This window comes from Jaculus jaculus, chromosome 1, assembly GCF_020740685.1.
Source record: "Jaculus jaculus isolate mJacJac1 chromosome 1, mJacJac1.mat.Y.cur, whole genome shotgun sequence".
Lineage (NCBI taxonomy): Eukaryota > Metazoa > Chordata > Mammalia > Rodentia > Dipodidae > Jaculus > Jaculus jaculus.
The window spans coordinates 122957507-122984211 of NC_059102.1; the positions used below are offsets into that span (position 1 = coordinate 122957507).

General features: G+C 36.3%; 1 protein-coding gene across 1 annotated transcript in view; it reads right to left on the reverse strand.

Moving 5' to 3' along the window:
• Shoc1 (shortage in chiasmata 1) overlaps positions 1–26501 on the reverse strand; it is a 104276-nt gene extending 77775 nt beyond the window's left edge. Inside the window, exons 1-7 of the mRNA XM_004657009.2 lie at positions 26457–26501; positions 22972–23083; positions 21774–21861; positions 13539–13714; positions 8242–8401; positions 6313–6412; positions 3008–3167 (exon numbers count right to left, since the gene is read on the reverse strand). Of these exons, the coding sequence (XP_004657066.2) occupies positions 3008–3167; positions 6313–6412; positions 8242–8401; positions 13539–13714; positions 21774–21861; positions 22972–23083; positions 26457–26501 (841 nt within the window). The remainder of the gene's footprint in view (positions 1–3007; positions 3168–6312; positions 6413–8241; positions 8402–13538; positions 13715–21773; positions 21862–22971; positions 23084–26456) is intronic.
• Between the last annotated feature and the right edge of the window lie 204 nt (positions 26502–26705).

Genomic DNA, 26705 nt, shown 5'->3' on the forward strand with positions numbered 1-26705 from the left:
GAAGTAAAATAAACTCTATCAGCAAAAGTACCATTAGAGCCAGATGTGGTGCACACCATTCATCCCAGCACTGAGGAGGCAGAGGTAGGAGGATAGCAGTGAGTTCAAAGCCACCCTGAGACTACATAGTATATTCCAGGTCAGCCAGGGCTAGAGAGAGACCCTACTTTGAAAAACCAAAAAAAAAAAAGTACCATTAAATTCATGTTCTGCAGCATTGCTCAGTGTGTTTTTCCTTCTAAAGCATTCTTATTTTATTGTAAACCAATTTTCCTTTTAGTGAGAAAGAAGTGGATGTACAGACTTAGAAGACAATGCTGACTTAATAGGTAACTATTCCTACATGCATACTACCTTTTACCTCTCATCTATCAGACAAAATTTCCAAAGGAATATAAAAATTGGAAAATCGACATAATCACTGGAAGCTAAGGTGGATAATGCATGTTAGAAGTTTGAGAAACAAGATAACTTTAAAAGAATTAATCTTCGGGCTGGAGAGATGGCTTAGTGATTAAGCGCTTGCCTGTGAAGCCTAAGGACCCGGTTCAAAGCTCGATTCCCCAGGAGATTGCAGTGGTTGGAGGCCCTGGAGCGCCGATTCTCTCTCTCTATCCCCCTCTCTATCTGCCTCTTTCTCTCTGTGTCTGTTGTTCTCAAATAAATAAATAAAAATAAACAAAAATTTTTTTAAAAGATTTAATCTTCATCCACATATGATGACTTTCTAAACTCTACCTAGGTAGAATTTTACTTGTGGTTCTGGGGATTAGAACCAAGGCCTCATGCACATGCTAGGCACTTGACCTATGAGCTACACCTCCTAACCCTTGTATAAGCCCATGTTTTATGAATAAATATATAAACACTGAGATATATTCCAGAAATGCCCAGGTGACCTAAAATACTAAGTTTAATGCTGTATCAAATAGGGAAAAAATTAAACCCATGACTAGTCAAACATGATTTGGAAAGCTATTTTCAAATCCCCAACAAAATATTAGCAAAGAGAATGTGAATTTACATCCCATGATCAAGTAAGTTATGCTCTGAGATAAAAGGACAGTTTAGCATACACCAATCAATAAGGATGGTACACCACAAAAGTGATTAAGGACCATGTATGTCAAGTATAGAAAAGACACTTGGAAAAATTTAGTATCCTTTCATGATAAAATTCTCAACAAACAACACAATAAAAGCCATCTATGAAAAAAAATGCACAACTAACATCATAATTGATGCAGTGTTCCAAGTTTCTTCTCTAAGATCAGAATCGAGACAAGGACACACCCACTTTCACCTCTTCTATTCAACATGGCACTAGAAATACTATCAGAGTGATGAGGCAAGAAAATGAAATAAACAGCCTGAAGTTTTGAAATGAAAAAAGTAGTTTAAAATATGTTTTATACATACCATGACATGATATAAAATGGATGTGAATTACTACAGCTTCTGTAGACAACAGTATGGAATTCTAGTTCTAGAACTAGTATACATAAATCCTATTTCTTTTATTGTGTTTATGCATAAATGTGCATGTTTGTGTATATATTTGTACACATGTGTACCTCAGGTATTGTTTCTCAGGAATGAGGTCCACTTTTTTGAGAGTCTCTCATCAGTCTGGAGTTTACTTAATAGACTAGAATAGTTGACTAGTGAGCCCCAGGAATCTGCCTGTCTCCACCTCCCCAGTGCTGGGATCATAAGTGTGCACTACTGCACCAAGTATTATTGGGTTCTAGGAATTATCCTCATGCTTACAAGGCAAGCACTTCACTGCCTGGGCCATATTTTCAGCACTAATAAATCCTATTTCTGGGCCCATATGTCCAAAAGCAATAAAAACATTTCAATGATATGCTTAAACATCTATACTCATTGCAGCATTACTTGGAAGAGCCAAGATATGGAAACACCCTAAGTTCAATCAGTGAATGAGCAGGTAAAGAAAATGGCAATGATCTCTGACTTAAACGTTCAATTTATACCATTTTCAACTTTGCAGCAGTGTGAATGTGATAAACATCCAGCAGTTAGCAGCTCTTGGTGAAGCACGTGAGTACAAGAGCAAATAACTGGCACCCCAGTGTGCTGCACTGCTAAGCTGGGAAGCCTGGTATTATAAAACGCATTTTCCACCTAAAATAGCTTCAACACCTGATGGGTTGAGCAGGACCTCATGGTAATCTGGGGAGTGTGTGTGCATTCATATGGAATCTATTACTGAGCCATAAAAAGAAGAGAAATTCTATCATTTGTGACATGGTTGAACCTGGGGAACATTATGCAAAGTGAAATAAGTTAGACACAAAAAGACAAATACTACCTTATTTCATTTCTATATAGAATGCAAAAAAGTTGAACTCATAGAAACAGAAACAGTAGTTACCAGAGGCTTGAAATAGGGAAAAATGGAAAATACTGGTTAAAGTGTACACACAGCTACAAGAAAATAATACATATGCCCAAAAACTTTACATGGACAATCACAGCAGGCTTATTTATAATAAAGAAAGGGGACAAACAACCCAAATGTGTATCTATAGATGTATAAATAGACAAAATGCAAGTTATCTCTACAACAAAATACTGTTTGGTTGTCAAAAGTAATTAAGTGCAAATACATAATAATATTAACAAACTTAAAATATTATAGTAAGTTAGTGAGGCCAGCCACAGAGAAACTACAATGTGAATGCATTTTTACTAAATATCCAGAATAGGAAAATCTACAAATTAGGATTCTGAGGGCTGGGAATGTGGATCAGTGGTAGAGCACTTGCCTAGCATACAAAGGCCTAGGCTCAATCACCAGCACTGGGGAAAAATGAAAATGGGAGGAGTTTTATCAATTATTCTTAGATTTTAACATGTAACCTATGGAACATTTTTTTTTATAAATTCATTTGCAAAAAAGTATTTTAACAAATAAGAATCAGAATAACATGCAATGGTTTGTTTATTTTTACAAACAATAAACTTTAAAATTAATTCTCACCTTTTTGGAAAAGTTTTTCATTTTCATCTTCATCTGTATGATTTATTATTTCTGGCATTAAGTTTAAAGATTCCTTCAGTTCTGAAGGTGACAGAGTATTACCTTCTTGTTTGGAGTTCGTAGATATTAGGAATTCAAAGTCAGAAGGAAAAACTGATGGCTAGAATAATATAAAATTAAGAGAGGGTTTTTTTTTGGTAGGCTTTCAAGTAAATACTCTGAATTTATAAATTGATATGTTTCTTAAATGGCATATGAAAATTTAAACTATAGCCATATTCAAATTTTTTTAAATGCTGGGCTGGAGAAATGGATTGGCAGTTAACACACTTGCCTGCAAAGCCAAAGGACCTAGGTTTGACTCCCCGATACCCATATAAGCCAGAGGCACAAGGTGGCACATGCATCTGGAATTGGTTTGAGGTGGTTGGAGGCCCTGGCACACCCATTTTCTATCTACCTCTCTCTAATAAGTAAATAAAAATAATTTAAAAGTATTTGAAAATAAAAATGCTATACTTTTAAAAAATAAAGGTATAGCAGTCAATACATACCTTTTAATTTAAAAATCGATTATTTATTTTTTTACATATGGGTATGCATGCTTGTACGTGTTTGGGTACACATATGTCTCATGCATGTGAAGGCCAAAGGATGACACCAAGCATTATGGTAAGGTATTTCATCTACTTCTTTTTGAGACAGGGTCTCTTATTGGTTTGGACCTCGCGAACTAGGCTAGACTGGCTGGTCCACGAGTTCCAGGGATTCTCCTCTCTCTACTTCCCCAGTTCAGGATTTAGAGGTGTGGGTCACTCCACCAGACATTTCATGTGGACAGTAAGAACTGAACTCAAGTCCTCGTATTTGTGAGGCAAGCCCTTTACCAGCTGAGCTATCTTCCCAGCTCTTCAAAAGTATATTTGTATTGGGCTGGAGAGATGGCTTAGCAGTTAAGCGCTTGCCTGTGAAGCCTAAGGACCCCGGTTTGAGGCTCGGTTCCCCAGGTCCCACGTTAGCCAGATGCTCAAGGGGGCACACACGTCTGGAGTTCGTTTGCAGAGGCTGGAAGCCCTGGCGCGCCCATTCTCTCTCTCTCTCTCCCTCTATCTGTCTTTCTCTCTGTGTCTGTCACTCTCAAATAAATAAATAAATAAATAAATAAAATTTTTTAAAAAAGTATATTTGTATTATAAGTAATGTTCTCCTTGAGTAATATGATCACTCATTACCTCAGCACTGTACAATATCCCTAGATGTAGAATTATCCTCTTTTTTGCTAATAGATAAATTTAAAGATTCAAAATTAGAAATAATTATGCAGCAAATTAGAGTTGGTAAGTGGGAAAGGGTAGAAAGATGGTGGAATGGAATTACTCTTCACTGCACCCCATGGAATATATTTTCTTTCATTCCCAAGGAACAGTATTTCACAACAAGAAGACTATGTGTATTACCCTTAAAATTAACAAGCAATCTAGTGGTTACCTTGTGTGGTGGGTTTGATTCGGGTGTGCCCCATAAACTTAGGTGTCCTGGATGCCAGGTTCCCCAGCTGATAGTAATTGGAAATTAAAGCCTCCTGGAGGCAGTGTATTGTTGGGGGTGGGCTTATGGGTGTTATAGCCTGTTTCCCCATGTCAGTGTTTGGCACACTCTCCTGTTGCTATGATCCACCTTATGTTGGCCAGAGGGTGATGTCTACCCTCTGCTCATGCCATCATTTTCTCTACCATCATGGAGCTTTCCCCTTGAGCCCATAAGCCAAAAATAAACATCTTTTTCCCACAAAAAAAAAAAAAAAAAACAAGCAAAGCTGGGCATGGTGGGACATGCCTTTAATCCCAGCACTCCAGAGGCAGAGGTAGGAGGATTGCTGTGAGTTCAATGTTACTCTGAGCCTACAAAGCGAATTCCAGGTCAGCCTGGGCTAGAGTGAAACCCTACCTGGGAAAGAAAAAAAAAAAAAAGCGAAGAGAAGAGACAAGGGATACTGGAAGAAAGAGGCCAATAGCTGAATTAATATATCATTACAAACCTGTTAAAATATTAATTGTAAGGAATCACTAAAAGAGCCTTAAGTGTATCATGTATATGACCTTTGAGTATATTAAGAGAAGCCTAAATTTAAAAATGTCCACAAACCAAAATATTTAAAGCAATACAGTTTAAGCATCAGTAGACCTAAATTTTTTAGGTTAACTGTAATTTGCAGTCCAAACTTCTAAAATGTTCTACATAATGGTATATAATAATTTCATGAGTTATTGGAATTATATTCTAAAAGTAGGTCTATCTTTGAGAAATCTGATCTTTAGTAAGAAAAGATGTTATTCTTCTTATTAGGTGTTGATGGCACTTATAATTTAGTCCTGGAAAATAATATTTTTGCATACACAGTATATATAGTATAATGGTGGTATGTGCACATATATGTAGATGCACAAGGTGGCACATACATCTGGAGTTGGTTTGAGGTGGTTGGAGGACCTGGCACACCCATTCTCTCTCTATCTGCCTCTCTCTGTCTCTCTTAAATAAGTAAATAAAAATAACTTTAAAATATTTAAAAATAAAATGCTATACTTTTTAAAAAATAGAAGTATAGCAGCCAAAACATACATGGAAGACCAATTAAACCAGGATATATCTATGCAAAACATAAAATCAACCTTTTTTAAAAAGATTTTTTTTGTTTATTTTTATTTAGTTGAGAGAGCAAGAACGAGGGTGAGAGAAAGAATGGGTGCTCCAGGGCCTCCAGCCTCTGAAAACAAACTCCAGATACATGCACCACCTTGTGCATCTGGCTTACATGGGTTCTGGGGAATCGAGCCTTAAACCGGGGTCCTTAGGCTTCACAGGCAAGTGCTTAACCACTAAGCCATCTCTCTAGCCCCTAAAATCAACCTTTTAAAAATATTTCATTTACTTGAGAGAGAGAAAAAAAAATGGGCGTGCCAGGCCTCTAACCACTGCAAATGAACTCCAGACACATTATCTAGCTTTATGTGGGCACTGGGGAATTGAACCTGGGTACTTAGGCTTTGCAAGTAAGTGCCTTAACCACTGAGCTATCTCTCCAGCCCTTCAACCTTTCTTTAAAAAAAAAAACTCCTTTGGTAATTCCAATATACAGCTAAGGCTCAGAACTACTATTTAGAAGTAAATTTGGCTCTTTAAATGGTACATATTCAATCCATTGTCAAAAATTTTAATATGACAGTTATAAACAATGTAAATTATTAAAATTTATCAATGCATGCTACCTTTTAGGAAAATATTACTGAAAGAAGTGTTACAACTTTATTTAAACCTACTAGTTTCTCTTTGCAAAAAGTTTCTTCCTCCATATAAAAATCACCTTTCATAAGTGCTTCCAAATGTTCTTCAAAAGAACATTCCCTAAAACAAAAACAGACATTCATTAGTTCTTAATAAAAGTCGATTACAAGACAACTACAGTCAATCAAAGCACATGGCATTAAAATGTAATTGAGATAAAGCACTGGTACAGTATCACTGACAGCGTCTGAACTTGTGATTATAAAGAGTATTCCCCTATGAAAGTACTTATAGAAGCTAGAAAGATAATTTAATGGGCAAAGGACTGCTACATAAAAACAAGGACCAAAGTGAAATAAGTATAGGACATGTTGTACACACCCGTAAGTCCAGCACTAGGGAGGTAGAACAAGTAGGATTCCCTAGGGCTTGCTTCCTAGCTATCCTAGCCAACAAGCTTTAGGTTGAGGGTACGACCTTGCCTCAAAAATAAGGTGGTAGGGGCTGGAAAGATGACTTAGTGGTTAAGGTACTTGTCTGTGAAGCCTAAGCACCCATGTTCAACTCTCAGATCCCATGTAGGCCAGATGCACAAGGTGACACACGCACACAAGGTCACACATGCTCACTAGGTGGTGCATGTGTCTACAGTTCAACTGCAGTAGCTGAAGGCCCTGGTGTGCCAATTCCCTCTGTCTTTCTCTTTCATTAAAAAATAAATAAATATGGGCTGGAGAGATGGCTTAGCGGTTAAGCGCTTGCCTGTGAAGCCTAAGGACCCCAGTTCGAGGCTCAGTTCCCCAGGTCCCACGTTAGCCAGATGCACAAGGGGGCGCACGCGTCTGGAGTTCGTTTGCAGAGGCTGGAAGCCCTGGTGCGCCCATTCTCTCTCTCTCTCCCTCTATCTGTCTTTCTCTCTGTGTCTGTCTCTCTCAAATAAATAAATAAATAAAAATTTAAAAATAAATAAATAAATAAATAAATAAATATGGGCTGGAGAGATGGCTTAGCAGTTAACTGCTTGCCTGTGAAGCCTAAGGACCCAGTTTGAGGCTCAATTCCCCAGGACCCATGTTAGTCAGATGCACAAGGGGAGCATGCATCTGGAGTTTGTTTGCAGTGGCTGGGGGCCCTGGCGTGCCCATTAACTCTATCTGCCTCTTTCTCTCTCTGTTTGTCACTCTCAAATAAATAAATAAATATAAATAAATAAATAAAATAAGGTGGAGGGCTGGAGAGATGGCTTAGAGGTTAAGGTGCTTGCCTGCAAAGTCTCAGGACCCAGGTTCAACTCCTCAGTAACCATGGCTCAAGGGGTCACAAGCATCTGGAGTTCATTAGCACCCATTCTCTTTCTCTGTGTGCCTCTTTCTCACATAAATAAATAGGGGATGGAGAGATAGCTTAGCAGTTAAAGTGTTTGCCTGCAAAGCCAAAGGACTTCGGTTTGATTTCCCAGGACTCACGTAAGCCAGATGCACAAGGGGGCATATGCATCTGGAGTTTGTTTTCAGTAGCTGGAGGCTCTGGCACACCCATTCTCTCTCGCCCTCTCTGCCTCCTTCTCTCTCCCTCTCTCAAATAAATAAATAAAAATAAAGTTAAAAAAAATCAGGTATGGTGACACCACCAGCCTGAAAAAAAATAGAATAAATTTTTAAAATATATATGGTGGAGTTCATGCCCACCTAGGATGCCTCTTCTTTGTCAGGCATGATTGAAAGCTGAGGTTGAAGATTCACCATGAGTTAGGTCAGTCTAGGGCACACAGTAAGTTTCAGGTCAGCATGGGCTACAGGGAGACCCATCCCCAAAATAACAAAATAAATAAATAAGGTGGAAAGCAACTGAGAAAAATACTCAATGCTAACCTCTGGCTTCCACATACATATGCATGCACACCACACACATATACATGCAAGAAACCATAATATTGTGCAATTACATACCTGAAACTACATTCTTTGGAGATCTGCTCTTTGGAATCTATAAGAGGGTTCTTTACCAAAAATATTTTTAGTTTGTTCAAGAAAGTATTTGAAGTTGGCAGCTGGGTTTTGTATGTCATCAATTTATTTGTATAAATCATTTCATCATCAATAAGTAAATCTGAAAGGAAGTAAGAAATAATAAGAAATGAAAATCTAAAAGTTATACAAAGTGATCCAAACTATCTGTAATCACAATTAGATATAACTGGGATTTTAAAATGCATCTTAAATCCTTTGGTTCTTCACTGCACTGTGCATACAGAGCATACAGCAGAGTGGTGGATCACAGAAAAAAAGCTCAATAAATTTAGCATCATTTAGTACACTGAGCAGTACACAGATGTTCTGAAAGTTGTACTACAAGGACTTATTATCAACAAAGACCTAATCAATGGAGGAAATAATTGACTTGAAAATAACAGCAAATGTGTAAAGAAATAAAAGTACTGGCCTTTAGCTGGGCGTGGTGGCGCACACCTTTAATCCCAGCACTTGGGAGGCAGAGGTAGAAGGATTGCCGTGAGTTCAAGGCCACCCTGAGACTCCATGGTGAATTCCAGGTCAGCCTGGGCTAGAGCAAGACCCTACCTCGGAAGACCAAAAAAAAAAAAAAAAAAAAAAAAAAAAAAAAAAGTACTGGCCTTTGGCTGCCTCTGGTTTTTTGTTCTATATCACTTTATGTGTGTGTGTTCATATGTGTGAGTGCAGGCATGTGCATGGCACAGAACACATATGGAGAGCAGAGGACAACTACTGGTGTTGGTCTTGGTCTTTTACCATATCTCATTGGTGTTCACCATTTTGCTCACCAGGCTAGCTGGTCTAAGAGTGTCGGAGATATTGCTGTCTTGATCTCCATTCTCACAGTATACCTGGTTGGGGTTACAGATGTCTGCTGTGGCACCTAGCTTTATGTGGGTTGTGGGGAGCCAAACTCAGGTAGATGGGGCAGCTGCAGGGTCTGGATTTAGAAGAGCAAAGTGGAGATGGGGAAATAAATAGTACTGTTTTTACTGCTAATATGACTTCATTAGTATTAATATTTACATATTATTTAAATGAATATTTTAAATATTTATTACTAATAAACATATAATATTAAATGTCAATTTTTAAGATTTATTAATAATATTTATATATGAATGATATGGACAAGTCATCTTTCTCATAGAAACCCCTCTGTGATATGGAATTTATTAGTTTTCAGTGGTTATGGAAAGCTTTTATTCATGAGATTGTTGAGAACTTAATGGATTCAGACAGTTGCTTAGAAGATAGTTCATATCACACATTCTCTCTTGACATCCCTTTAATGAAGGCCAAGGGATACTCCCTGGCTGCTGGTCTCACACTACATTAAAAAAATTTTTTTTGTTTATTTATTTGAAAGTGACATCTACAGCCACATTATGTTGCTTCTAGGAGTACATGGGCCATCTCAGGTCACAGTCCCCCCTTCCCACCCCTGCTCCTGCCCTTGCCCCTTTCCATCCATCCTTCTTCTGGGATTCAAGTACCATTTTGTGATGTAGCCACTGGAGGGCAGCATCTCACCACAACTAATGCTCTTAACACTAATCAAAGCTGCTTTATGGCTATACAACACTCCTGGAGTTCTTTAAAATAACCACCTTATTATCACGGACACATCGTTGTAGAAGAGTGAAAACTGTCAGTAGGAAAAACAATTCTGACTAAAAACAAAAAGCAACAAAAATTTTAAAATATTTTTTATTAATAAGAAAGAAGACAGGTTTATTCTTTATAAAGGATACTTTTGTCTACCTACAAAACCCATTTCAACCAGATGAAAATAAGAGTTCACTAAAATGAGTGTCATAAATGATCAAATGAATTATATTCTAATAGATTAAAAATAGATTGAGTGCTGGAGAGATCATTCAGCCATTAAAGGTACTTGCTTGCAAAGCCTGCAGGTCTGGGTTAATCCCCCTACATAAAGCCAGATTCACAATGTAGTACATGCATGTGGAATTCCTTTGCAGTGTCAGGAGGCCATGGTGCACCCATTTTCTCTGTGTGTGTGTGTCTCAAATTAATTAATTAGATTGAGAACATTTTCTAAAAAGTAATTTGAAAATAAGGAAAAGAAAAGGGCACTTTTTTTTTTTTTTCCTAGCTGGAAAAACTAACACTATGATGAAATCTTAAAGGACTTCAACACAAATTTCCCACAAAATACATTTTGGAACTTCCTAGGGAAGTGACTAACAAATAAGTCTAGAAAAATAAAGGTATGAGGGTTGGAGGGATTGCTTAGTGGTTAAGATGCTTGCCTGCAAAGCCAAAGGACCCAGGTTTGATTCCCCCAGGACCCACATAAACCAGATACACAGGTGGCACATGCATCTGGAGTTCGTTTGCAGTAGCTACAGGCCCTGGTGTGCCTATTCTCTCTGTGTGTCCTTCTGTCTGTCTTAAATAAACAAATAAAAGTTTTTAAAAGTATTTTAAAAAGAAAAAGAAAGGTATGAAATTAGGGGAAAAACTAAAAGGAAAGACTCCAGATATACACCTCAATTACATAGTTAAAACCATGTGATACTGTCACAACAAGCAAGAAAACAAAACATAACAGAAAAGCCAGAAGTTAATACTAAAAGGGGTGAGAATTTTAAAATATATGTAAGTGGCATTTCTAAATAGTGGAAAAGGAAAGACTATTAGATCAATGATAGTGGAACAACTATCAACGCATTTTAAAATATTTTTTATTATTTTTTAAACATGTATCAAAATCTTAAATAAAGCCGGCATGGTGGCACATGCCTTTAATCCCAACACTTGGGAGGCAGAGGTAGGAGGATCTCCATGAGTTTGAGGCTACCCTGAGACTACACAGTGAATTCCATGTCAGCCTGAACTAGAGAGTGAGACCCTACCTCAAAAAACCAAAAAACAAAACTGTATTAAAAAAAAAATAATAAAAAAAAAAAAAAATAAAAAAAAATAAAAAAAAAAAAAAAAAAAAAAAAAAAAAAAAAAAAACCAAAAAACAAAAAGTCTGAAATAAAATTTTACAACACCTAAAAGAAAATAATAATTGTTACCTTAAAGGGAAGAATTTTTAAAGTATAAATACAATGAAAGAATCTATAAGGCAGCCAGGCATAGTGGCACACACCTTTAATCCCAGCACTTGGGAGGCAGAGGTAGGAGGATCACTGTGAGTTCGAGGCCACCCTGAGACTACATAGAGAATTCCAGGTCAGCCTGAGCTAAAGTGAGACCCTACCTTGAAAAAAAAAAAGAATCTATAAGGCAAAGTTAACAAAACTGGTTAGATTCAAATTAAGTAAGGTTGGAATTACTGGTATTTTACACACACACACACACAAGCATGTGAATAGGAAAATAGAGAACTGGCTAGGGAGACTACTCAGTCAGTAATGTGCTTGCCAAGTAAGCATGAGGACCAGAGTTCAGATCCTCAGCACCATGTAAAGTCAGGCATGGCGGTATGCACCTGGAAGACCAGTGCTAGGGAGGCAGGGACAGGAAAATTCCTGGAGATCACTGGCTAGCTCTGAGCTCCAGGTTCAGTGAGAGCTCCTGTGTCAAAAAATAAAGTCAGAAGTGACTGAGGAGCACAGTTGATGCTAACTTCTGACCTCTATTCATACACACATATGAATATGCATGTACATGTGTATACACCACACACACACACACACACATGCAAAGAAAATCATTTCACAAAAGAGATACAGATAGACAATAAATATCAGTAACTTAATAATATAGTTATTTCTGGTTAAGCATTTGCCTGTGAAGCCTAAGGACCCCGGTTTGAGGCTCCATTCCCCAGGACCCAGGTGCACAAGGGGGTGCCCACATCTGGAGTTTGCAGTGGCTGGAGGTCCTGGTGCGCCCATTCTCCCTCTCTCTCTGCCTTTCTTGCTCTGTCTGTCACTCTCAAATAAATAAAATGAGCAAAAAATTTAAAAAAGAATATAGTTATTTCTGTGCGTGTGTGTGTGTGTGTGTGAAAGAGAGAGAGAGAGAGAGAGAGAGAGAGAGAGAAAATGTGTGTAAGTATGGACACACCAGAGCCTCTTGCTGCTGCAAATGAACACCACATACTTGTGCCACTTTTTTTCTTCCAATTTACTTGGGTGGTTTGAGAATTTGAACCTGGCTTGGGAACTGAACCTGAGACAGCACCTTTAACTGTTAAGCCATTTTCCCCAGCCCCAACAGCAGAAACTTAAAAATGCAAGTAAAAATAGATTTTGCCCATTACATTGATTTTGTGTATTATTATACTATCAGCAGTAATATACCCAATAATAATGAGGCTGACATGAGCAAATAATGCTTATATCTATGCTAGTAGAACTAAAGCTAAAAATAAAACCTAATCTTAAATACTGCCATAGTCATGAATTCACTTCAGTGGCATAATTGGAACTGAGAGCATACATTCATGTAAATATCTGAAATGAACAGCATAAGTTTAGCATAAGCATAATCTTGCCAATACATGATTCATATTAAGATTAAAAATTGTAGTCATTATCAGCCAGCTGTGGTGGCTCACATCTCTAATTCTATCTCTAGGGAGTCTGAAGTAGGAAGATTGACATGAATTTGAGGCTAGCTTGGACTACAGAGTGAGTCATTAAACATTTTTACTGAAACAGAGTAGGCTGTTATACATACAAGAAAGCCAGTTCTTGGTAATCTTGACATTGTTTAAAGAGTTCAAGCACCCCTCTACTGGGAATATAATTTGGATAAGTATAATCTTAGTTGATATTAACAATAAGTATGAAAACACTAGGTATATTTCTTGACCTAAGACTATTCTCTACATCTCTGTTTTGGCCACTGATTTCACTATAAATTAGGTGACACTGAAAAATTTTAGTACATTACAGTAAATAGTAGATAACTTCTATCTTCAGAATATAGTAACTTAATGTTGCAATATATTGCTGCATCATGAAATTTGTACCCATATGTGAACAATATTAAAAAATATGTTGGGATACACTATGACCAAATTTCTATAAGTTATCTCGAATTTCTGCAAATTTAAACTTCAAAAGACCAAATTTTCCAAAAGTACATTAACATTCAAGAGGAAGTATTTCCTAGCATGATAAAACTTAGACTTATATAAGTAGATATCTTTAATAAAATTAAGAATCCAATTGTATGAGCATTTATAGACATAAAAATATGTATGTTAGCAAGAAACATTTCATAATGCTTGGAATAGTGAACACTACCTTGATGCTGTGATTGAACTCCTGCATATTTTGCTGAACACTTGATAGGTGTAAAGACTTCATCGTAGTCCTTGTAAGAAAATAAGTCGTCTTCTATTATAGTTGGAGAGTTTGGATTTGAACTTGGAACAATTTCCTCGAATTCACCATTAATTATCATTCCTGTAACTGTCCTTCTGTGATATAAAAGTACTTATTTTATCTGTGTCCTATTTTAAAACATTTTTTACTAATGTAATTATATTATGTGTTCATTGTGGAAAATTAACAAATTCTAATAGACAGAAAGAAAATCTACCATAGTTCCACCACTTGAAATAAATATAAAATTTATGCAAATTCCTATTTTATGTCTGCTCTGCAAGCTAGTAAGCTGGTCTCTAGAAGCAACCAAACTTCTAGTTGAGTTCAGCTACTGAACAATCTGGCAGGAGAACAAAGGGTAGAGAGAAATAGGTTGAAAGGTTGGAAAATTGTTAAATGCCAAAACCTTCTCTGCTGAACCACAATCTGGAAGTGATTGTACACTTCCACTAAGGGTAATGTTTCTTATCAGACAATCCTTTTTCTGTATCTGTGGATCTAATTAAGTTGGTAACTGCTCAGTCCCCTTGCTTCTGAAATCTAAGTACCTGCTATTCTTAGCCCTGGAGATTTTTTTTTTTAATACTCTTAATCTTGCCCATACCTATTTCTTTTTAAAATACATTTTTTAAAACTACATTGAGATTCCATCTCACTCCTGTCAGATTGGCCACCATCATGAAAACAAATGATCATAAATGCTGGCGGGGATATGGAAAAAAAGGAACCCTTCTGCACTGCTGGTGGGAATGCAATCTGGTCCAGCCATTGTGGAAAACAGTATGGAGGTTCCTAAAACAGCTAGAGATTGATCTACCATATGAACCAGCTATAGCACTCCAAGGCATATATCCAAAGGACTCATCTCATTTCCTTAGAAGTACATGCTCAGCCATGTTTATTGCTGCTCAATTTATAATAGCTGGGAAATGGAACGAGCCTAGATGTCCCTCAACAGATGAGTGGATAATGAAGATGTGGCACATTTATACAATGGAGTTCTACTCAGCAGTAAAGAAAAATGAAGTTATGAAATTTGCAGAAAAATGGATGGACCTGGAAAGGATTATACTAAGTGAGGTAACCCAGGCCCAGAAAGCCAAGCGCCACATGTTCTCTCTCATATGTGGAGCCTAGCTACAGATGACTGGGGCTTCTGCGTGAGAATGAAAATACTTAGTAGCAGAGGCCAGTAAGTTAAAAAGGAGACATAAAGGGTACAGAAAGGAAGGGAGGAGGATACTTAATAGGTTGATATTGTATATATGTAATTACAATGATTGTAATGGGGAGGTAATATGATGGAGAATGGAATTTCAAATGGGAAAGTGTGGGGGTGGGGAGGGAGGGAATTACCATGGGATATATTTTATAATCATGGAAAATGTTAATAAAAATTTTTTAAAAAAAGAAAAAAAATACATTTTATCTATTTTAGTTATTTATTTGAGAGAGAAAGAAAGAGACAGATATATATAGAGAGAAAATAGGTGCTCCAGAGCCTCTAGACACTACAAACTCCAGATGCATTGCCACCTTGTGCAACTGGTTTACATAGGTATTGGAGAGTCAAACCTGGGGCCTTAAGCTTCACAAGCAAGTACCTTCACCACTAAGCCATCTCTCCAGCCCCATATCTATTTCTTTTTTTCTTTTTCTTTTTTTTTTTGATTTTCTCACTGTAGCCCAGGCTGACCTGGAATTCACTATTGAGTCTCAGGGTGGCCTAGAACTCACGGCAATCCTCCTACCTCTGCCTCCTGAGTGCTGGGATTAAAGGCATGTGCCACCACGCCCGGCTTTTCCAGATCTATTTCTTAAATGACATGGGCATATATTCTGTTGTTTATATCATTAGAATATTGGCACAATAAGAAATGTTCAACAGATAAACATGTTATTGGTAATTTAGCTATCCTTTTTGCTGACATGCTAATATATTTCATCCTAATAATTCTCTTATACAGACTGAAAGAATAAAAATAAATATAACTCCCCAATATAATTAAAGAATGAATATGCTAAGCTGGGGATAGTGGTGCATGCCTTTAATCCCAACACTCGGGAGGCAGAGGTAGGAGGATCACTGTTAGTTTGAGGGACCCTGAGACTACATAATGAAATCCAGGTCAGGCTAGGCTAGAATGAGACCTTAACCTCAAAAAAAAAAAAAAAAAAAAAAAAAAGGAAGAAGAAGGATGAATATGCTGCATCTTAAAATCATAGATAGAAAAATTTCTAAAATTGCTTCTGAATAAAATATAGGTAGGTATAAGAAGTATTTCCCCACTTCCATGTCTATATTATACATTAACAGCATTGATTTGTCTTTTAAAAATATTGATGACATAGTCAGTACTGGGCAATAATACTTGGTACTATAGTTTTGAGAATACTCAGTGAATTCTCATTCCCTTGATACAAATAATATATGAAAATCAATGCTCCTTGGCTTTCTTGTCTCCTTGATGATGTTATCCTTTTTTTTTTTTTTTTGGTGCCTCTCTTTTGCCTAACTTGTAAATGCTTTTGAGATTTCTGATGTAAGTTATTTTTATCATTAATTTTGGGTAATTTCATCTACTGTCATTTGTTAATTACTTAAGAAAGATATTTGCTGAATATCACAATGTGCTAACATTATCCTAGGTCCTAGCACTATCAGTATACGAAAAAGTTACTGCCTAGCTGGATGTGGTGGCACATGCCTTTAATCCCAGCACTCGGGAGGCAGAGGTAGGAGGATCACCATGAGTTCGAGGCCACCTGAGACTCCATAGTGAATTCCAGGTCAGCCAAGACTAGAGTGAAACCCTACCTGGAAAAAAAAAAAGTTACTGTCCTAATAAAATTTAGCTGCTAAAGGGAGGATGGACAATAATGTCAATTGGTAAAAAACTGTTACAAATTAAATAAAACAAGATATTTGGTCACCAAATAACTGCCAGAGTGTTGGTAAAAGGTATATCTAAGAGAATCTAGTTGGTGAGAGGCTCACTGAAGAGCTGATATTTCTGTAACTATTTGAATAATGATGGGGAGCTAGCCATATCAAGTCCTAAAGCGGAAGCTAGCTTGACATATTCTAAGAAAAACAGAAAGGTCAGAGTGACAGGAAGAAAGGAAAGTTAGGTAGATGGGCAGAAATCAAATCATTTTAGATATTATAAACCTTGGTACACACTTTGGATTTTATTTTATGTTTGATGGGACATTTTTCATGAGTTATATTAAAGGTATTTAATGATCTAATTTATTTCTTTTAAAGTCCTTAAAGAAAAAAGTACATGGGGGCTGAAGAGATGGCTCAGCAGTTAAGGAGCTTGCTTGCAAAGCCCAATGACCAGTGTTCTATTCCCCAGAACCCATGTAAAGCCAGATGCACAAGGTGATGTATGTGTCTGGAGTTCATTTACAGTGGCTAGAGGCCCTGGCATGCCCATTTTCTCTTTTTCTCTCCCTCCCCACACTTGCAAATAAGAAAGAAAGAAAGGAAGGAAGAGAGAAAAGGAGGGAGGGAAGGAAGGAAGGACAGAGGGAGAAAGGAAAGGGGGGAGAAAGGAGTATACAAGTTGTATTTCAAAAGATGCTATCAAGAAAGTGAAAAGATAAACTGTAAGTTTTGTTATACTACAGTTAGGAATATAAATGGCGCTGCTGATTGGATAGCTAACCTGGCAATTTCTCAAGTTAATTTCTCAGTTAAACACAGAGTTAGTTAATAGGTGACTCAGTAATTCCAATTCTACATTAACACAAAATGTGCACGTAAATGTTATTAGGACAATACTCATAGTAGCCCAAAGTAGAAACAACCTACATGTCCCTCAACCAATGAATAACTGAAATGTGATTTCTCATATAATGGAATATTAGTTAGCAGTAAAATATATGAAGTCCTGACAAACTGATTGACAAACTGCCTTTGCAATTTATATTCAATGTCTGCTTCCCAATAGCATTATGCAACCTTTATATTCTGCTCTACAATCAGGACCCAGTTAAAATAGGTCAAAAGATTTGAAAAGAGATTTATATAGCACATGAAAAAGATGCTTAAGATGACAAACCATCAGGAAAATGCAAATCAAAGCTAGAGTTAATTCTCTTTCAGACAGGCCTTTTCCTGCAACTGCAACTTTTGCTAGGTTGGTCACTGCTCAGTCCCCTTTGTCTTCAGACATGTTTTGTTTCTGTCAAAAATACTTCCATCAAGTTAATATTTCCTTTAATACCAAGCTCAAGTTCAACTCCTGCTTTTTTATGAAGCTGACTGCTCCTACTTGTAAATGCTCAGCCTTGCCAACTTAACTCACAGGGTGACCAAAGATCTTAGAAACAGTCTTTTACTGTTTATTAAAGAAGGTCCTTGGACCAGTAGCACTAACACCACCTAGACACAGAAAAGAAATGCAGAACCTCAGCCCTCCACATACTGAACCAGAATCTGCATTTTATTAAGATCTTCAGGTGATTCACATGTACAATAAGTACCAATAAAGAGTCAGTCACTGGTAAAATGAATAGTCAAGTTGTTAGTCTTGACTTTTCCAGTCAATACTTGAAATCTGCAATTTTTTTTTTTTTTTTAATCTAGGGTTTCACTGTAGCTCAGGCTGACCTAGAATTCACTATGTAGTCTCAGGGTGGCCTTGAACTCATAGCAATCCTCCTACCTCTGCCTCCAGAGTGCTGGGATTAAAGGCATGTGACACTGTGCCTGGCTTTATCTTCTAATTCTTTTTTTTTTTTTTTTTTTTTGGTTTTTCAAGGTAGGGTCTTACTCCAGCCCAGGCTGACCTGGAATTCACTATGGAGTCTCAGGGTGGCCTCGAACTCATGGCAATCCTCCTACCTCTGCCTCCCGAGTGCTGGGATTAAAGGCGTGCGCCACCACGCCCGACCTTCTAATTCTTAATACAGAGATCTTTTCACTACACCTTTCAGCTTCTTCACTGTTCAGTTTACTCATGTGACAAATACTTCTTATTTGTTTTGTGTTTTATAATAGATCTATGCCAGTCATGTTATGTTTTCATTTAATTCTTACACTGTTACAGTTTTTCTATTTGTATATACTATTTTCCTGACTTTTAAATTCCTAGATCATGCAAATGCTTCACTAAATCAAGAGTTTGTACATGTTTAATGTTTTGTTTATTCATTTAGTTTAATAGCAAGTAAGGAACACTTAAATTTATAAAAATTTGAAAATGTAAATAATAATAAAATTCTTCCTGGTCTGATCAGAATTCTATATGAGCAGAAACAATTAATCATTGACATTTACACTGAAACCTTTAATTTATTTCTATAGTAACAACATAGGGGTCTGGAGAGATGGCTCAGCAGTTAAAGGCACTTGCTTGAAAAGACGGCCAGCAAAAGTTCTGTTCCCCAGTGTGCATGTAAAGCCAGATGCACAAAGTGGCATATACATCTAGAGTTCATTTGCACTGACAAGAGGCCCTGGCATGTTCATTCTCAATTACTTTCACTTTCTCTTTCTCTGCTGCAAGTAAATAAAAATATTTTTAAAACATAGAAGAGGACAGATCATCTTCCTTTTATTATATGTCCCTTGTACCTATTTATGTTACTGTATTTTGAACAATGTATTGTAACTATCTATAAATATTTTGTTTTCTTTTGTCTTTTGAGGGTACAGACTATTTCTTATTTACTTTTGTATCCGGTATACATACAACTATTTGATGAATGACTAATAATATTTTTGTAAATATTCTAAAAAGTAATCTTAAATCTGCATTTGAACTAATGACTATTTTTTTTAAATTATATATATATTATATACATATATATGTATGTAAATGCTTTTGAGATACACACACACACACATATGTATGTATATGTATTTTGTAAGCAGAGAGGGACAGAGAGACAAACAGAGAAAGCACGACAGAGAGAGGGAATGGGTACACCCGGGCCTCCAACCACTGCAAATGAACTCCAGACGTATGTGCCACTTTGTGTACCTGACTTTACCTAGGTACTGGGGAATTGAATCCTGGTTGTTGGGCTTTGCAGGCAAGCACCTCAACCACTGAGCCATCTCTCTAGCCCTCAAGAAGTTTTAAGAACATAAAAAGTTTTGATTTCTTGGAAGGTAATTACGATGAAATATTTGTTCTTCTAGTTTTACATAAGTTCAAGTTCTATTGAACTTGACTGCAGAAAGGTATCCTAAGGGCCCACCATTTCCTCTCAGTGTTCTGGCAAGCACATCCAGCTCCTTGTACTTTGGCCCTATACTAAGCTATGCTTAGATTCTGGTCCTTGACTTCCTATATCCTGTCACACTGACCAATAGTCTGCCTTTATTTTTCTTTGTATATGTAGTATGTATGGTAAAGAAGACTAATCCTAATATGAAGTACTTTCTACAGAAAATTTATATATTGATTAAAAGCAAAATTATATTTGATTAACTTCTGTGTATCTTTTGCAACATAAATGAATAGAAAATAACTTAAGTACGATGAAGGAATGATAAAAAAAAAAGAATATAGGACTGGGGAGATGGCTCAGCAGTTAAAGATGCTTGTTTGCAAAGCCTGCCAGCCCAGGTTCAATTCCCCAATAACCATATAAAGCCAGATGCACAAAGTGGTGCATAAATCTGGAGTTTATTTGCAGTGGCAAGAAATCCTGGCATCCCCCCTCCCTCTCTCTATCTCTTTCTCTCTTTTCTTGCAAATAAATTAATAAAAATATTTATAAAAGAGACTTGGCAGCTGGGTGTGGTGGCAGATGCCTTTAATTCTAGCACTTGGGAGGCAAAGGCAGGAGGATCACTGTGAATTCGAGGCTACCCTGAGACTATACAGTGAATTCCAGGTCAGCCTGGGCTAGTGCAAGACCCTACCTTGATAAAAACAAAACACACTAAAACAAACAAACAAATAAAGGGACCTGGGGAGATGGTTCAGTGGTTAAGGCTTTTGTTTGTAAAGCCTGCCAGCCCAGGTTCAGTTGTCTAGAACCCACATCAACCAGATGCACAAAGTGGTGCATACATCAGGAGTTTGTTTGCAGTGCCAAAAGACCCTGAAGCACCCAATTAATCTCTGTCTTTCTCTCTCCCCCCTTCATTCTTCCTTTCAAATGAATTAAAATATTTTTAAATTATTTTATTTTATTTATTTGCAAGCAGAAAGAAAGACAGAGGGAGGAACAGAGAGAATGGGTAGACCAGGGTCTCTAGCCACTGCAAATGAACTGCAAATGTACATGCACCTGGTGCATCTGGCTTTACATGGGTACTGGGGAATTGAACCCAGATCATTAGGCTTTGCAGGCTGTGCCTTAACCACTGAGCAATCTCTGTAGCCCTAGATATATATAAAGCCTGGGCCAGAGAGATGACTAAGTGCTTGTTAAAGGCACTAGCTTACAAAGCCTGACAGACCACGTTTGATTCCCCAGTTCCCACTTAAAGCCAGATTTACAAAGAAGTACATATCTGGAGTTTATTTGTAGAGGCAGGAGGCTCTGGCACACCCACACTCACTCTCCCAAATAAATAAATAGAATTATTTTAAAAGGTAAATAAATAGCCAGGCGTGGTAGCACATGCCTTTAATCCCAGCACCTGAGAGGCAGAGTTGGGAGAAGCAAGGCCAGGCCGAGACTAAATTCCAGGTCAGCCTGGGCTTCAGGAAGACCTTACTGCGAAAACCAAAATAAATAAAGAAAGCAAGCTGGATGGGCATTTATTTAAAAATATTTTTTAAAAAGAAGATATAAGAGGAGAGATGGCTTACAGGATGAAGGCATTTGCTTGCAAAGCCAAAGGACCTCGGTTCAATTCCCCAGGACCCACGTAAACCAGATGTACAAGGCGGTGCATGCATCTGGAGTCTGTTTGCAGTGGCTGGAGGACTTGGCACACCCATTCTCTCTCTCTCTCTTAAATAAATAAATAAATATTTTTTAAAAATTTAAAAAAGAAGATATAAATCACTTCTAATTAACCTCTCCTTTGTGATTAAAATTAGGGATTTTTTTGAGATTAAGAAAATAAAATGCATGAGGAGATAAAAGAAAGTATTTTTCTCTTGTACTGGTATCTGGAGAACTTCCTGTTCATCTTCGAAATATAAAGGGAAATTTGAAGTTAAGGAAACATACTTCTCAAGGAACTCTTCCACACAGAAATTTGTTTTCCATTCATCCAAGATTGAATTATCTGTCATTCCCGGGACTGGAATAGTTGAGACTAGAAAGGAGCATAGTAAACATCAGCTTCTAATTTTTCTTTTATACTTAATACAAGAAAACCAAACATTAACATTTTATATTATGGTGTTATCTTTTTTATGGCATTATCTTTATTTGTTCACAACTATATTATGTTTTTCCAAAGTAATATGTTATTCTAAACATTTAAGTAATAATTCTCATTATTATAGAGTATAATAAAAACTCAACCACAATCAGAACAGTATCATCTAAATATACCAGCTTTACTTCTACAGCTTCTCTTTTGGTTAACTTCTACTCTTAACCTAGATGGTCCTGCTCAAAAGTTCATGCTATATTTCTTAATGCTGTCATTAACCATTTCAGTTTGCTCTGATTTTCTCCTTGAAGGCACATACTGCTGTAGAGCTTAATAAAATACATTCATAGAATTTTTATAGAAAAAATATTGAAGTTTAGTGGTTAAGAACTCAGGGACTAGAATCACTCTGCCTAGATTGTAAAACTTGTACTACTACTTATTAATTTTATGATCCTGGGTAAATCTCACAACCTTTATGAATCTTTTTTAGTTTCCTTATGTACAAGTTAGGAATAACAGTACCTATTTCACAGTGTTGTTATAAAGATTAAATGTGATGAGATATTCAAATTGTCTGATATATTGTAAATGCCCAATAAAATTTGGTTGTTATTTAAATTTTTGTTATGATTTTGTTAAAAAGAAGGAAATTAAGAAATAATAAACTTTCCCTTCTTATTTACTTTTACAGCACTAGTTTGAAGAAAGCTATTCTGTATTTCTAACATAACTGTGTCCTTCAGTATACCAACCCTCTTAATTTTACTATATTCATCATGCTTTCTCATATCACTACCTCCTTTCTTATACAGTGTAGGTTCCATAGCAGTTCAATAATCACTGCCTTACAAAGATTTCTAGTTTCTTGCTTAAGTCTCCTAAATTCTGTAATAAAAGTATCAACTTGTGAACCTCTTAGTATTGATGAATGAATTCAAAGCATTCACACCGATAAATGAATAAAATATTGCATTTTTTATTTTACTGCACTACAGTCTGAAACATAATTTTAAAAACATTTTTGAGGAATAAAAGCAAACATACCTTTTGTCCATGGCCGCCGATAGTTATCGTTAATAATATTTTTATCTTGATTTAAACATGAAGGGATTCGAAGTAATAAAGTATCTCTGTAAAAGTTCTTTCTAACTGTATTCTGTATAAGAATGTAACATTATAAGATTTTTTAACAAACTATTTAGCAATATTAAGATTCTCTGCTGTATTGTTTTAAGTCTATATAATTTTTCTTTAAAGGTAATACATTTACTATAATGTATCAAACAGAACCACATAATTGAGAAAAATCAAGATTCTTAGTAAAATCAACAATAGTTTAATGTATAGTACTGCAAATTTTTTTATGATAGGCTAAAATATATGTTGAAAAAAACGAATCAGTATTTAGCAGAGTGGGTTTTTTTCACTAACCAGTCTAATAAGTCTGCCTTAACTTTTGATTTCTGTGCTACAACCTGGACATCATTTTCTAGTTAAAAAAAAAAAAATCTAGGGCTGAAGAGATTGCCTGCAATGCCTAAAAACCCAGGTTCAATTCCCCAGTACCCACATAAAGCCAGATGCCAAAATGATGCATGCAACTGGAGTTTGTTTGCAGTGGGTAGAAGTCCTGGCACCCCCATATTTATTCATTCATTCATTCTCTCTCTGCTTGCAAATAAATAATGAATAAATAGATAATCTAAGGAATAAAATAATTCCTTTAAAGGGATGTTAAAGTCCAGTATCATGGTATATGCCTGTAATCCCTAGCACTTGGAAGGCTGAGGTAGGAGGATCCTTACGTGAGGATAGTCTGGGCTACATATTAAGTACTGGGCCAGTGTTCTCCCTCTCCTCCTCTCGCCTTCCATCCCCTCCCTTCCTCGCCCCTCTCCTCTTCTTTCTCTCCTTTCTTTCCTCCTCCCTTTCCCTTCCCCATATAGAGATATTAAATCAGTTAAGTTGTAAATTAGTTCAAGTTTCTTTTAATTTGGCTCCGCCTTATCTTTCCAACTTTAACTTCCATTACTCTAACTGTTCTTCCTAAATAGACTAGTTCCTTCTCTACTTAACCCACCTTAATACTCAGTGGCCACCCTCTCATCAATACTGCAGTCCAGGGGGCCAGAGAGATGGCTCAGCAGTTAATGTACTTGCCTGCAAAGCCTATGGACCCAGGTCAATTCCCCAGTACCCACCTAAAGCCATTAGCATAACATCTGGAGTTCATTTGTAGTGGCTAGAGGCCTTTGTGTGCTCATTCTCTCCCTCTCTCCCTCGTTCTCTCAAATAAATAAATAAAATGTGTTTTTAAATATTGAAGTACACAGTGTTCCTTTAAAAAAGTATTGCTGTTCCTTAGCTACCATAATCCCACTTATCTTTTATCAGTAAGAAATATCTTCTCTTGAGCCAGGCGTGGTGGCGCATGCCTTTAATCCCAGCACTCGGGGAGGCAGAGGTAGGTGGATCACTGTGAGTTCAAGGCCACCCGAGATTGCATAGTGAGCAGGTCAGCCTGGACTAGAGTGAAACGCTACCCCGAAAAAGAAAAAAAAAAAAAGAAAGAAAGAAAAAAAAAATCTTCTTTATCAAGTCTTTCCCCAGTGACTCTACCTTCTAAAAGAACTCATTACACAAATTACAGTTTCTTGCTTTATGTTGCTAAGATGTTATATCATGTTAAATAAGAGGTTATCATTATCCAAGAATAACTGGCATAAAGAAAAAATAACGTAATTTATATAAAATGAGGACCAAAACTTGATTAGAATTTTATCTTAAAAATAGTTATATCTAATAAATTGTTCTTATAATTAACTTATAATTGCTCTTGTGATAATTTTCTTATAAACTGTATTTTATGATGATATACATGGCATTAGTATTCATCTTTGATTAAAATGAGGTGGCAAGGCAACTAACTCTTTGAAAATTGAAACCACTTTCTCTTGTTGGTTAACTGATCTTTGCAAGATCTTCCTTTGATCTTCATTGTTACTTCAGTGGTTCTTCAATACTGTCTTCATATACTTTACAAAGTTCTGCATATTTTGTAAGATTTGCCATTTATTGGTATTATATTTATATTACATCATGGGGTGCAATAATCCAGCATGGAACTAAGATATCATGAGTAAGGACAAAATGTTTTGAGAATTTTTGAATATCTGTTACTTTTGCAAGTGATTAGTATATTCATAAATGTTTTGTGATGACTTCTAATTCCCTAGTATGGATATTTTACAACTATACATTTGCATCCCTCAGTTTTGAGGGAATAAGTAAAACTTGGAGATAACTTATGTCTTTTATTCATGTAAAATGTAATTTTAGCTGGTGTGGTGGCAAACGCCTTTAATCTCACCACTCAGGAGGCTAAGATAGGAGGATCGCTGTGAGTTCAAGGCCACCCTGAGACAACATAGTGAATTCCAGGTCAGCCTGGGCTAGAAAAAGACCTCAAAAAAATAAAAATAAATAAAGGTAGCAAAGTTTCAATTTACTAGGGTAATTTTTTTGTCAGGGTAGATTGGATCCATATTATAATCAAAATAAATTCTAAGTTGCCAATTAAGCTCACAAAAACAATAAAATACTTTTTGACTTCTATTCCAGCACAATTCTTAATAATATACCTGGACTTGAATCTCACTTTTGACCTGTAAAAGCTATCTGTCATCTCTGAATATTACTTTTTAATTGTAATTATAAAATCTGTAGGATGAGACAGGTTTAACACATGATGCAGTTATAATTTCCAAATGATAAAATCTATAAGAACAAAGGATCTGGCTCATAAGTAATTGAGAACACATTTGCCCTACATCCTTTCTATTTATTTATTTAAGAGAGAGAAAGAGGAAGATAGAGAATGGGTATGCCAGGACCTCCAGCCATTGCAAATAAAATCCAGACACACAAGAGTGAGACCCTACCTTGAAAAACCAAAAACAACAACAACAACAAAAAAAAATCCAAACACATATGCCACCTTGTACATCTGGTGCTACATGGGTACTGGGAAATTGAATTCAGATCCTTAGGCTTTGCAGGTAAGTGCCTTAGCCACTGAGCAATCTCCAGCCCTAGTCCTTTCTTCTTATGCATGCTTTTTGTTTTGTTTTTGAGATGGGGTATCACTACGTAGCCCATATCAGCTCAAGTTTTCTATCTTCCGGTTGAAACCTTCGAAGTGCTGGGATTATAGGTATGTGCCACCAATTCCCCATATCCTTCTAAAAAAAGATCATTTGAGAGTGTTAATATACTCCAAACATGCCAAGAGTTTTATTTTCTTCTTCTAATAGCTTGATATTTATTTTTTTACAACTATTTTTATTTAGTAATTTCCTTACAAACGTTGAATTTTAAGGAATATTAAGACTGAAAAGTACACTTAAATGAATGGGAAAATAATTGAAGATTAACCTAAGGGTTACTGAAGATTATCATATACAGAATATAGATAATGCAATTTAAAACATAATTTTTAGTAAATGGATACCAAGCCAGTGACACTGTACCTCATGTAAATAGTCTATTGCACAATATTTGAATGCTGAAAACATCACTTCTTTTTCTTTCAAAGTCATACAAATTTCAATGTCTAGAAATATAAAAAGTTAACTATAATTATTTTATTATTAAAATACTACTATCTTAAATATATAAAGAACTCTGAAAATCAGTCCAATAAGAAACAAAAGATAAAATGACTACAAAAAGACCTGAAAGCTTAAACAAATAGCTCACTAAAAATAGATAAACAGATG